Genomic DNA, 14,626 nt, shown 5'->3' on the forward strand with positions numbered 1-14,626 from the left:
GAAATAGAGAATATTATACAGACTCCCAACAGCAGACCAGAGGATCGCAAGAATCAAGTCAAAGATTTGAAATACGAAGAAGCAAAAAACACCCAACCGGAAAAGCAAAATGAAAAAAGAATCCAAAAATACGAAGATAGTGTAAGGAGCCTCTGGGACAGCTTCAAGCGTACCAACATCTGAATTATAGGGGAACCAGAAGAAGAGAGAGGGCAAGATATTGAAAACCTATTTGAAGGAATAATGACAGAAAACTTCCCCTACCTGATGAAAGAAATAGACTTCCAAGTCCAGGAAGCGCAGAGAACCCCAAACAAAAGGAATCCAAAGAGGACCACACCAAGACACATCATCATTAAAATGCCAAGAGCAAAAGACAAAGAGGGAATCTTAAAAGCAGCAAGAGAAAAAAAGTCAGTTACCTACAAGGGAGTACCATATAACTGTCGGCTGATTTCTCAACAGAAACTATGCAGGCCAGAAGGGAATGGCAAGAAATATTCAAAGTGGTGAATAGCAAGAACCTACAACCAAGATTGCTTTATCCAGCAAAGCTATCATTCAGAATTGAAGGTCAGATAAAGAGCTTCACAGATAAGAAAAAGCTAAAGGAGTTCATCACCACCAAACCAGCATTATATGAAATGCTGAAAGGTATTCTTTAAGAAGAGGAAGAAGAAAAAGGAACTCTTACCATTTGCCATAGCATGGATGGAACTAGAGAGCATTATGCTAAGTGAAATAAGCCAGTCAGAGAAGGATAAATACCACATGATCTCACTCATTTGTGGAATATAATGAATATCATAAACTGATGAACAAGGACTGATCCAGAGATGGAGAGGCATTGATTGGACTGTCGGGCCTTGAGGGAAGGTAGGGGAGGGTGGGGATAAGGGGGAAAGATCAACCAAAGGACTTACATGCAAGCATATAGGTCTAACCAATGGACACAGACAACCGGGGGGTGAGGCCATGAGCGGGGGGTGGGGGGAGTTTGGGGGTAACATGGGAATAAGGACACATATGTAATATCTTAATCAATAAAAAAATATATTAAATAAAAAAATTAAAAAAATATGTTGTTGCTTGATAAGTTTCTTAGCTATCTCTTGCTCTTGTCATTGATTCTTCATGAAAGCTTTATTGAACTGTCACCAAGACTACTATTTTATCTATTAGTGTAAAATAGAATAATTTGCTCTAACTATAAAATTGGCTTCCTCACAAAGACTCCAGAGTGCTGCTTACATTTGTATGTTCGTATACAAAAGTAAAACTAGATGTTATTAATGCATGAGAAGTTTTTTTTTAAATATTTGTTTTTAGTGTTTTAAAAGTACTCATTGAGATTGGTTTTCTTCATACACTTATTTTTGTATACTGGCTTTCACAACTGAATAAAAGGTTCCGTGACTGGAATTCTTTCACTTGGAACTCAAAGGTTCTTACTGTAATTTCTAAATTCTAAGTGTGCTTGTTTTTTAGCTGGAGGAGAGTTGGAATGTTCAGAAACAAATGAAAGTTTTACAGAAGAAGCAATCCCAGATCGTGAAAGAGAAAGTTCACTTGCAGAGTGAACATAACAAGGCTGTCTTGGCAAGAAGCAAGCTAGAGTCTCTCTGCAGGGAACTTCAGCGTTACAACAAGACATTAAAGGTTAGATGGTTTATTTATTTATTTGTTTGTTTTTTAGGAGGTACTTAGGCTGATTTAAAATCAGTGAATATCTATTTAAAGTAAACCGTTGCTTGTTTTGCAGTAGTGAGACTTACATCCTATATAATAAAAGCCTAGGTGGTGTCACACCCTCGTGTGATGCTGTCACAAGATGGTCGCCACAAGATGGCCGGCAGAGAAGGGCAGTTGTGGGCGATCAGGCCAGCAGGGGAGGGCAGTTGGGAGCAACCAGGCTGGCAGGGGAGGCCAGTTGGAAGTGACCAGGCCAGCAAGGGAGGGCCGTTGGGGGTGAGCGGGTCAATGGGAAGGCCGTTGGGGGGCGATTGGGCCGGCAGGGGAGGGCAGTTAGGGGTGATCGGGCCAGCAGGGGAGCAGTGAAGAGGCGATCAGGTTGACAGGCAGAAGGCAGGCATGTGGTTAGGAGCCAGCAGTTCTGGATTGTGAGGGCGATGTCCAACTGCTGGTTTAGGAGCCAATGGTCCCGGATTATGAGAGGGTTGTCCGACTGTCAGTTATTTTGTAAAACATTCCACGTTTTGGTTTGTCGGACATCCCCCAAAGGGTCCCAGATTGTTGAGGGTGCAGGCCGGGTTGAGGGACACCCCTCCCCCGCACGAATTTTGTGCACCAAGCCTCTAGTCTATAATAATCTATAATAATAAAAGTCTAATATGCTAACTAGACTAGATGAAGCCAGTGCCAGCAACCCGGGGAAAGAAAGCCTACTCTTGCACGAATTTTGTGCATCAGACCTCTAGTGTAATAACTGGTGATTGAACTAAGTACACTTGCTCTGGTGGACAGAGTTTCTGAACAGAGGGCTTTGTGGGGTCCTCAAAGATATACTACCCTGCTTTTAGTTTGCTTGGGCTAGTGCTGAGGTCATTGTAAATTTGAAGACTCACTCTTTCTATCCAACTTTTGATTTGGGGTTCAAGGAAGAGCTCCTGAATGTATCTCATTTCATTAAAGGAATCTACTTTTCTGTTTAGGGATGTTTACACATAGTCCTTCAGCTTAAAAAGCTCAAGGTCACCACATGCTCTGCTGACCATCAATGTAGTGGATTACCATGTCCTCCTTGAATAAGGAATGAAATGGCACTTGAAATGAGATTACTAGCAGTAGATTTGAGTGAAAATGAGTTTGAAACAAGAAATTAGGAGGTAGAAAAATACTACAGATGGGCCGAAACCGGCTTGGCTCAGTGGATAGAGCGACAGCCTGCGGACTGAAGGGTCCCGGGTTCGATTCCGGTCAAGGGCATGTACCTGGGTTGCGGGCACATCCCCAGTGGGAGATGTGCAGGAGGCAGCTGATCGATGTTTCTCTCTCATCGATGTTTCTAGCTCTCTATCTCTCTCCCTTCCTCTCTGTAAAAAATCAATAAAATATATTTTTAAAAAAATACTACAGATGGTAATGTATTAGTTTGTTTTATGCTCTCAGGCCTTCTTCAGCTATTTGCTAAATATTTTAGTGTTATACCTTGGCTATTTATAAAGGAAGAGGCAGCAGGTATCAAAATATGTGTCAATGGGAAGACAAAAGAAAAGAGCAGAAGTGCTAAAAAGAATTCATATAATGGGGACATATCTGCCTTTAGAAATAGGTAAGAATGTACAGTTGGAGTAAGATTGAATTAAGCAAGATGTCAGATTACTGTGTCACAGCAAGTCCCCAAGGATCTAGATTAGAGGCCAATTCGTGAAATGTATCTTCATCAGGTATAAGAGTTTTGTGTTTTCTTGCTTATGAAACCTTGGATTTTGATGTATTAAAGTAGGTTGTGTAGTTGTTTCATTTTTTTCACATAACAAGTCAGCATTTTGACTAGAATGGTAGGGTCTATAATCTGGAAAGAATATCTCTTCAAGCTGATCTAATAGGATGATGGTCTGCCTAAACTCTGAGGAGGACATTTAATGTGGAAGAGCTGACTATGGAGAAGCTCCTACTACTTTAGTGCAGTGAATGTCTAGATGGTCAAATAACACTTATTTTATAATAGAGGCCTGGTACACAAAAATTTGTGCACTCGGGGGCGGGGGGGTTCCCTCAGCCCGGCCTATGCCCTCTTGCAGTCTGGGACCCTTCGGAGGATGTCCACCTGCCGGCTTAGGCCCGCTTCCTTGGGGATCGGGCCCAAGCTGGCAGACATCCCTCTGGCAGCCCGACAGCCCTCGGAGGGATGTCCACTTGCCAGCGGGAGCAGGCCTAAGCTGCAATTGGACATCCTTAGCGCTGCTGAGGAGGCGGGAGAGGCTCCCACCACCACCGCTGTACTGGCAGCCATCAGCCTGGCTTGTGGCTGAGCAGAGCTCCCTATGGGAGCGCACTGACCACCATGGGGCAGCTCCTGCATTGAGTGTCTGCCCCCTGGTGGTCAGCGTGTGTCATAGTGACCAGTCATTCCCAGTTGTTATGCTGTTAGGGTCAGTTTGCATATTACCCTTTTATTATATAGGATAGAGGCCTGGTGCATGGGTGGGGGCCAGCTGGTTTGCAGTGAAGGGTGTCCCGGATCAGGGTGGGGGTCCTGCTGGGGTGCCTGGCCAGCCTGGGTGAGGGGCTGATGGCCTTTTGCAGCTGGTCAAGCCCAACCCAGTGGGGCCCCCCACCCCATGGAGGTTTGGCCAGCCTGGGTGAGTGGCCGATGGCTGTTTTCAGGCTGGCCACACCCCTTTAGGGTCGAGGGTCCACTGGGGTGCCTGGCAAGTCTGGGTGAGGGGCTGAGGGCCGTTTTCAGGCTGGCAAGCCCCTCGGCAATGGAAGCTCCAAGCCTCTCCTTTTTTTATTTTTTTATTTTGGGATTTATTTACCTTCTATAATTGAAACTTTATTGCCTTTAGTGGAGCTCATTGCTAGCTGGCCGTGGCAGGCAGGAAGCTTGGCTTCCTCCATTACTGGAGCAACCAAGCCTCCTGCTCGCTCCAGCTCCATGGTCACAGCCGGCTGATAGCAGGTATCTGGGATTTATTTATCTTCTATAATTGAAACTTTGTTGCCTTCAGTGGAGCTCAGAGCCGGCCACAGCAGGCGGGAAGCTTAGCTTCCTCCATCACTGGAGCAACCAAGCCTTCTGCTCGTCCAGCTCCATGGCTGCTGGCTGCCATCTTGGTTGGGTTAATTTGCATATAGTCACTCTGATTGGCTGGTGGGCATGGCTTAAGGCGTAGCAAAGGTATGGTCAGTTAGCATGTTTGTCTTTTATTAGTGTAGATCAGGGCAGTTTTATCTGTCTGATAATTACTTAAAACAATCTCAGTGCTCTTAAGTAAGAGCTTTCTAGTCAGAAGAAGGAATAGTAGCTCAGAAATAACATTAACCCACATAGCAACAACACCTTTTGTGTGATCATTTTATCTATAAGTTTAACACTATTAACAGAAATTATTTTGGATGATAAGGAAGAAAATATGAAGCAAGCAAGAGAAGAAGAAGAAAGTCGTAAAAAAGCAACGTCACATTTCCAGTTTACTTTAAATGAAATTCAAACACAGCTGGAACAACATGACATACACAACACCAAACTTCGTCAGGAAAACATTGAACTGGGAGAGAAGCTGAAGAGGCTCATTGAACAATACACACTGAGAGAGGAGGTAAAGATGTTTTATTTATTTAGACAGCATCTCATTATTATCAAAATCTTTTACCATTCATTGCTAATTTAAAGCTACTGTTACAGGACAATATTTTAGATCTTTTGTATATGCGTGTTAGAAAGCAGGCATTTATTAGAAAAGAATTGGCACCATGTGAATTGAAGGACTAATTGGGACCCTCACTCCATGGCCCAGGAGTCCGTGGCTTTGGATATCTGAAGTAATTTCTAGCAGATGCATTAAGTACTGTTTGTTTGCCATGCTATACTTGGAAGATTGTGATTTTATACTTGGAAGCTGGTGATTTTAGCATACACATTGTATTTCCAAATACTGTATCTTAGACTTCTATGAATATCTGTACAATGTATAAGTATCATTGCATTCCACCTACTCTATTATCTGGGGAGAAGGCTAATGAAACTTCTAATCCATCACACACTCCTATTTATTACACACCTAAAGAAGTAAGAAGTCTAAATGATTGATCAGTGGCTGCAGAACCTGATCATTGCATTTATTTTATAAGCTAGTCTGAAAGTTAGATAGTGTCTAGATTAGAAGTAAATTGGTGATAAACTGCTTATTTTAGCTTTCTTACTTTAAGAGATCAAATATGTAGTATGAGAGGCTTTGGGTTTTTCAAAGAATGCCTCCCTGTCTTTATTATGCTTTAAGATAATAAAAAATTGTTACTTTTATTTGTGTATATTGAGTTCCTTACATGAAAAGATTAAAATTAATAATTTTTAAAGATTATGACTATTTAAAATGAAAAGTTTTATGTGTTTTGCTACCAAAAGAGCACTTAAAGCATTTATCCAATTTCAATTCAAATTTGAGATTTGTTTTAATTTAGTTTTAAAAAGTCTTTGAAAACATATTTGACTATTCTCTTTCATCTTTTAACAGCTTTTTAACTTATCATAGCAGGTTTCAAACTTAAAAGTAAAATATACATCAGTTAGCTTCAGAAGTTATCCACTTTTGTGTCTAGCAACTTATTTTATTCGTTTTTAAATAAATACAAGACATCACTCTCAGCACTATTTGAATGCATATATTGAAATAACAGCCACGAACTTTTTTTGAAGCAGAACCACGATAACATGGTTACATCTAAGAATTTATCAATAATCAATTAAATGCTTTGTCACTATTTACATTTCTATGTCCCACCCATATGGTTAAGATTTCTGGAATCAGATCCAAACAAGGTTTATATGTTTTATTAATTACTATGTCTCAGCTCTTTTTCATGTGTAGATTTCTCTCCTTTTCTTCCCTTCCTTGCAGTATATTTTTAAGGAAACTTGTTTTAGGCCTATGAGTGAATTTTATTTTTAGTAGATTTATTTTTTACAAACTTCTCATTTTGTTAAATGGAGTCTTTAAATTTTTACCTTTTTAAGAATGATAGTCTACTTCCCTATTAATGTGAATTTTAAAGCATATTTTTATATCACTTGTCTTATTTATTTTAGGTATTACCAAATTTTCTGTTTTGGTTAAGATATAATTTAATAATATAGTGAACTATTTTCAATCAAAGACAGATCTCGTGTACTCCTCAAAACTTAATTAAGTTACCTGTTATAAATCAGCATTTTTTTCTATTACATAGGATTTTATAACTAAAAGAGTTATATTATTTCTTCATCTGTGAACAGTATTCTAATTATTTTATTGTCCATAAATACCACTTTGAATTTGAAAATAATAATAACTACTTCTCTTACCAATTGTGCATGTAATACATGCTAGGCACCAAGCATCTTAGTTTAATCATTGCATGGATTTTTATAACTCTGTAAAGTATATGTGGTTTTCACCTTCATAGATACAGAACTGAGGTTTATTAAGAGACAGAATTTACCCAAGGCCATTCACTGAGCCTGGGTTTGACCCTAGGTTATTTCTATCATTATGCAACTTACCTACATTAAGAAATTTGGGGAAATCTAATGAGAAAAAAAATGTTCAGGAATTTATGTGTGTTATGAATGGGTTTAATAGTTTGATCTCCATCCTTTTTGATAACTTAGACCTAATTTTTAATGTAGAGCAGAAATGGGAAGTACAAAACTGTTGATGGATGACAGATTACCTTCAACTTCAACAATCATGGGTACCATGTAGTAATCAGCGGGGATGATTCCTGCAGGTTCAGGATGGGTGCAAGGTGATATACATAGATGCTTTTGCAGCATAGGGACAGAAACATTTAATGGTATTAGCTATGATTATATTAACAGGAAAAACAGAAGCAAGTAGTTGTAGCTCATGTTATTTCTTTTCATCCATGTGTTCCCTTTTTTTACTAAGTGTTGGAAGAAATTTTATTTTTTCTATAGCGTATTGATAAAGTGTTCAAACGTAAGGAACTGCAACAACAGCTTGTGGATGCCAAGCTTCAGCAAACAACAGAACTCATAAAGGAAGCTGATGAAAAACATCAGAGAGAGAGAGAGTTTGTAAGTTCTATTTCTTAAAGAAATGTATTGCCAGAATTATAATCAAAGCTTTTAACACTTGGAGTGGGGGAAACGAGTTAAGTCGGCTCGCGTGAATTGCGCGTACTCCGCGGGAGCCGTCTTAACTTGGTTCATATAGATTTGCGGTGGAGTGCGGGAAACGTGTAAACTCGGGCCGATTGTAACTGCGTATTACCAAATATTTGTTTGTTTGCCATTCACAAAGATACCTACCTGCGTATGCGAACCGTTTCATACCCATTGGGGTAATAGGTATCATAAAAATCCCTGATTTTGCGCGGGAAACCTAAATAATTGCCCGCGCCATCTTATATTTTGGCGGGAAATTCACCCCACACCGGAGTGTTAACATCATTTAAACTAATTCAACATTTTACATCTAAATCATGCTTTTTTTTTTTACTCTAGATTGAGAAATGTTAGAATACATTCAGCCTTTTATTTCTGATGAGATTTTCATATAACAAACACACTAGAATTTTTAGACTAAATTAGTGGAAAGACCTGTATATGTTTTATTTTTTCTTTGAGTATTTCCTTGAATTTTAGGTAATAATCTCAAGGTTCAAAATTGTGGCATTCATTTGGCAAGTTTGGCTGTGCGAGCTAGAGACAGTTATTCTAGACAGTTATCTAACTATAGTAGAGGTACAGTGCACAAAATTCATGCACTGGTAGGGTCCCTAGCAGCTGCTGCTGCTGGCTCCTGACCGGTACTCCCTTCCTTCCCCTTGGCCACCTGCCCGCGCCACGGCCTCCCTCCCTTCCCTTGGCCACATACTAGCGCTGCCAGCTGGGACCTCCCTCCTTTCCCCGGCCAGCCTGCCCTCTGGTTGAACTCCCAGATGAACTCTGGTCGAGGGGACATTTGCATACTATGCTTTTTTTTATATAGGACTAGAGGCCCGGTGCAGCAGTGGTGTCCCTAAGTCTGGCCTGCACCCGCATGCAATCCCGGACCCTCATGATGTCAGAGAGCTGGTTTTGGCCTGATCCTGCAGGCCAGGTGGAGGGACCCCACTGCTGCATGAATTCATGCACCAGGCTTCTAGTAGGATAATAAAAGATCAATCTGCAAATCAACCAGTGGAATGACCAGTTGCTATGACACACATTGACCACCATGGGGAAGATCCTCAATGCAGGATTGGCCCCTGGTGGTGAGAGTGCTTCCACAGGGGGAGCGCCACTCAGCCAGAAGCCAGGCTCATGGCTGCCGAGTGCAGCAGTTGGTGGTGGGAGTCTCTTCCGCCTCTGTGGCAGTGCTAAAGATGACCCATGGGCCTAAGCCATCAGTCAGACTTCCCCCGAGGGCTCCTGGACTGCAAGAGTGCACAGGCTGGGCTGAAGGACCCTCCAATCCCCAAGTGCGTGAATTTCGTGCACCAGGCCTCTAGTATTTTATATCAAGTTTTCCAACTGTGATTATAGTTAAAATCCAAACTTAACATATGCAAATTAAACTATATATGTAACTTAAATGAAGTGGTAAATGATTATAATAATACTAGAGACCCCATGCACGAAATTTGTGCACGGGGAGGGGGGTCCCTTCAGCCCAGCCTTCACCTTCTCCCTCTCTGGGAGCCCTCAGGGGATGTCTGACGGCTTAAGCCTACTCCCTGGCATTTGGACATCCTTAGTGCTGCCATGGAGGCAGGAGAGGCTGCCGCCACCAACACTGCACTCAAAAGCCGTGAGCTCGGCTTCTCCCTCTGTGGGAGTGCACTGACCACCAGGGGGAAGCTCCTGCATTGAGCATCTGCGCCCTCGTGGTCAGTGCACATGATAGTGACTGGTCATTGTGCTGTTCGGTCGCTAGTAGCTTTTTATTACATAAGATGGACTGTTTCATTCAATGGATCATTCAGGTATTCCTTAGGATGTGAAAAACTCATTAAGTGCAGGTCAAAGGTTTAGAGAGATACAATTTCACAGAGTGAACCTTCAGTGAAAGCCAACAATGGTATCCGATACTTAACTGAAGAAGCGATTGCTGTTTTCAACATATATACACATACACATACATACATGTAGTACATGTGTATACTTTCTGGTTGATTTAAAGACTTTTAAAGGCTTAATTGAATTGTGTATAACATTTTGTTTGAGAAGTTTAAAGACTGAATTTCATAATTATGTACCATGCAACTTTACTATATAATTTTCTTTTAAACCCATGTAAACAGGGTAGGACAAAAGTAGGTTCACCGTTATTTGTATAGAAAATAATACAATAACGAACAAATAGTGATAAAAGAATAAATGGTGTTTTATGTACTTAATACTATAAATCTACCTTTGCCCCACCCTGTTTTGACCAGACCCTTCTTCCCAGAAACAGAGTTAGAAATCTGATCTCTGTTTTCATTAATTGGTTCCATATTTTTTCTACTCAAATTGCCACTCATGGAATAGAAGAGCTTCTAAGCCCAGATACTGTCAAGATTTCTAGTCTTGTTTTCTGTTTCCATTTGGTCTAGTTATTTTTGTCCAAAATAGCAGAATTTAACACTGATTTGATAAACCTTATGCCACCAGGATACTTCTTCTCTATAAGCAGCTAAAATACTATTCTTATATATCTAAGTGTTAAACTGTTATAGATAAAAAATAAAGATAATTGACAGGAGATGTAATAGGATGTTTCACCCACTGACCTGTGATTCTTTCATAAATAATGAATAAAGGCTAAGGTTATCTGGTCATTTGACATTTTAAACATATGTTAATTACTATTAGTATTTTGCCAGAATGTTTCTGTTTTCTAGTTATTAAAAGAAGCAACTGAATCGAGGTACAAATATGAAGAAATGAAACATCAAGAGGTACAATTAAAACAGCAGGTAACTTGACAACAGAGAATAATAGAATTTATGAGTTTCCTTGATCCCAGGCAGAGCCAACTAGAACAGAAGAATAGATCTGTTACCCTCTTGGATTTTTTTCCATGCATTTGACTTTTCTTTTTTTTTTTCAAACACATAGAAATTTATTTTATTTTAACAACTATTCTATTTTGGTGGATAAAACAAGCCCCAAAATTATGCATCCCACTGACCAGGGAAGGATTCCTGCCTGAAAGTTATGGGGATTGCACCTGTGACAGATGAGATTTCCAGCAGTTTGTCACGAACACTCACAACCCAGGGGAGGACAGTGCACGCCATGCAGGGCAGCATTTCACTTTTCTTGATTTTACATTATAAGTTCTATGTCCTACGAAATCTCTCAGTCCATGGGGAATAAGGATGACTATTCAACCTATTTTCATTGTGCCCTTTCTATTATCCTCGATACTTTTCTAGTATCTCTAATTTTGTTCTTTGAGGAAAATAAAACGGGCAAAAAATACATGTTTTTTTCCTATATGTAATTTAAAAAACTGCATATGCTTACACAGGCCCACTTCCAGGTGATATTGTATGTGTTGGTACTTTTTAAAAAAATTAGGGTTTTCTCTGTATGTCAGTTCAGTCTTTTTCTGTTATCCCATTGGAGTGTCTTATTTGTGGAATAAAGTAAGCAGATGCTCAAACTCTTTTAAAAGATGAAAGAAAGTATGGGTTTTCCATATTTGAAGCATTACTAATACCTACTTAGTTTGAACAGACAGAAGCCATTAGGTATTTATATGCATAATTTATTCTCTTTTAGTTAACTAGATTATATTCTGTTCAAGAAAGTACTACTTGTTTAAAACATATGTTTAATGTAACAATTCCTTTAATTAGTTCTGAAGTACACTAATACATTAAGAGTGGCATGCATCTATCTTCATGAGCAACCATTATCTTTGGGAACATTTTATAATGTAGTGATAGTCTATAAAACGAAACTAACTTACTGCGGCAATTGAAGAGGAATCAAATATCAGAAGTTTGTAATGATCCTATTAGCATGCTTCTAGTAAATTTAAATCCCTTACTCATTATCTTTATACATTTATTCATTGTTTGTTTGTGGGTTTTTTGTTTTGTGTGTTTTGTTTGTTTGGTTGGTTGTTTTTAGAAAAAAAAAGAGGTAGAATTTTGTTCTTCTACTTATTTATGCATTCATTGATTGATTCTTGTATGTTCCCTGACCGGGGATGGATTCCACAATCTTGGCATATTGGGAAGATGCTCTAACCAATTTGCTACCCAGTCAGGGCATTGGCCCTAAACATTCAGTTGTTCACATAAATGGAGAAGAAAATCAATGTGGGGAAGGTAGAACAAGCCTATGTATAGTTTGGAAAGATGTTCCTTATTGTGAGTCATTGATAATTGTTGTAGTAATACGTCACAGGGGAGCCTTTTCACTAAGTTCTTTTGTTGTCTGTGATTTGTTACTCTTAAGTCTTCTTATCTAATTATTCATTTGTTTTTGCTGTCAATTCTTTGTCTTCCCACTCCCTATATGTGGATGTAGATGTCTTTTCCAAGATTTGGTTTCTTTCTTTGCTTTTGCCATGTCAGTTTCCAGCAATTGTTGATGACCTCACAACTAACAGACTGGGCCAGCATTGACTTCTCAGATGGAGCAGTCTACCTTGGATGTACCATCTTCAATAAAAATGGACCATGCTAAAACTGCCATAACTTCTCACCTCCCTCAAGTGCCAGAACACCCTCAATCTGCCTGACCCACCATCATTGTTTCTTCTCCTACACTCTCCCAGGCCAGCAGCCTTAGAAGCACTGTCACTTTTCTTTGTGCCTCAGAGGCACAAAAACACTTTACAGCAGTCACCCTTAGCCATGGGTTCACTTTCTGCAGTTTTATCATATTAAGTGGAAATTTCAGAAATAAATAATTTATAAATTTTAAATTGCTTTGCATTCTGAATTGCATAATGAAATCTTGTACCTTATGCTCTGTTCTGCCTCGGACATAAATCATCCCATTGTCCAGCATCTCCACATTGTATACGTTACCAGTTATCTGATTGGTATCCATTTATCAGAGAAAGAGACATACTATATTCCCATAAGTTTTACAGTATATTATTATAAAAGATACATTTTATTATTAGCTATATTTGTTGATCTATTTCTATGCCTAATTCATCAACTTTGTCATCAGTAAGTATGTATAGGAGGAAACATAGTGTGTGTGTGTGTGTGTGTGTGTGTATATGTGTGTGTGTGTGTGTGTATATATATATATATATATATATATGTATATATATATATATATATATATTGCATCATTTTAGGTATGCACTTGGGATCTTGGAGCATGTTCCTGGTGGAATACAATATTTCTTTTGACCTACGTTTTCTCATACTGAAAATAATGTAGTTATATTAGAACATTTATAAAGTAATCCATCCTAGTCTAAATAAAGAAATTTAGCCCTTAAGTCATAGTTCAGGGCTCATCCACATTTTTTTTTTTTTTTTTTTTTGGCTATTACTGTGACTCTCCCCCTAAAAAAGATGACTGCATTCTATATTCAGTTAGCATTCTTTTTCTAGCTAGAAGGCTGTGAAAGATGTTTCTATCATTTTTAGCTTTCCTTTTTTCTCAACTACCACTAAATTCTTTTTCAACCAAACCATTATTTTGTTTCATTTTCCTTCCGTGTTCAAGAAAAAGATAGCCTTGAAATCAAGCTATAAACGATGCAGGTGCTATACATAAAAGAATGACCTTTTTCCAAGTCCAATTTTTGAAATGTAAGGAGAGTGGTAGTGCATAAAATATTGATTGTATGATATTTATAGCCATACCACTGTACATTAGTTTTATTGTGATAGATGGAATATTTGTACATTTTAAGCATTTACACAGATTAAACAAAATTTTATAAACTTCAGTGGTTTATCAGAATTTTAGCTACCTACTGTATGGTTCATCCAAGATTTGCTATTTGTTTGTTCTTATTTTTATTACATATAACAAGTCACCAGTGTCTAGCCATATTCTTTTGAAGTCTTTTGGATTTTAAATTACTTATCTGGAACTCAGAATATTTTATACTTTTTTTGGTAGCTTTCTCTTTATATGGATAAGTTTGAAGAATTCCAGACTACCATGGCAAAAAGCAATGAGCTGTTTACAACCTTCAGGCAGGAAATGGAAAAGGTATTTGCATATTTATAGTAGAATATTACTAGAAAATTTACTTGGGATTATTTTAAATTTGATTAAGCATTATTGTTTGGAAGAGTTTATATTGTGATACAATGTTAAGTTTATCTTTTCTGATCCTTCACTGGCATGTTCATGCATTATGTCCAGAAATTGCCTCAAATTGCTAATAGTCTCCAAACCCTCAAAATTCTGTCATTATTTAAGAGAATTCTCCTAAAAAGGACAATTTTTCTTAGAATTAGTTTTTTTAAAATCCTTACCTGAGCATATGCTTTTTGTTTTATCAACCTTAGAGAGAGAGAAATACATTAATTGGTTGCCCCCCATATCCCAACCAGGGGACCATACCCAAAACCTAGGTAGGTGCCTCGACCAGGGGTCAAACCCATGACCTTTTTAAAAATATTTTTTTTTACTGATTTCAGAGAGGAAGGGAGAGAGAGAAACATCAATGATGACAGAGAATCATTGATTGGCTGCCTTCTGCACGCCTCCCACTAGTAACTAGGGTGTGCCCGCAACCTGGGCATGTGCCCTTGACTAGAATCCAACCTAGGAACCTCCAGTCCGCAGGCTGACACTCTGTCCACTGAGCCAAACCAGTGAGGGCAAACCCATGACCTTTTAATGTACAGGACAAAGCTCCAACCGAACTAGAAGTAGATTTTTTAAAAAATCACTTGCAGATGATTTCTTCTCAGTTCTTTTACAAAATGTTGTGTAAATTGTTTTGTTTTTTGTTTTGTTTTAAGAATCAGACCA

The 14,626-nt window shown here is 38.8% G+C and overlaps 1 protein-coding gene across 7 annotated transcripts in view; it reads left to right on the top strand.

The window, feature by feature from the left end:
* The window catches only part of TXLNG (taxilin gamma), a 100,417-nt gene that overhangs the window by 71,820 nt on the left and 13,971 nt on the right, over positions 1-14,626 (top strand). For 3 of the 7 annotated variants that reach the window (XM_070402738.1, XM_070402740.1, XM_070402739.1), the window contains 5 exons: positions 1,489-1,659; positions 5,091-5,285; positions 7,643-7,762; positions 10,555-10,629; positions 13,763-13,855. In XM_070402738.1, coding sequence (XP_070258839.1) covers positions 1,489-1,659; positions 5,091-5,285; positions 7,643-7,762; positions 10,555-10,629; positions 13,763-13,855 — 654 coding nt within the window. The remainder of the gene's footprint in view (positions 1-1,488; positions 1,660-5,090; positions 5,286-7,642; positions 7,763-10,554; positions 10,630-13,762; positions 13,856-14,626) is intronic. The other 4 variants (XM_070402741.1, XM_070402742.1, XM_070402743.1 and 1 more) reach the window with 4 other exon arrangements.

This window comes from Myotis yumanensis, unplaced genomic scaffold, assembly GCF_028538775.1.
Source record: "Myotis yumanensis isolate MYYU_CA2020_CCGP unplaced genomic scaffold, mMyoYum1.0.hap1 SCAF_24, whole genome shotgun sequence".
In the NCBI taxonomy this organism is placed as follows: domain Eukaryota; kingdom Metazoa; phylum Chordata; class Mammalia; order Chiroptera; family Vespertilionidae; genus Myotis; species Myotis yumanensis.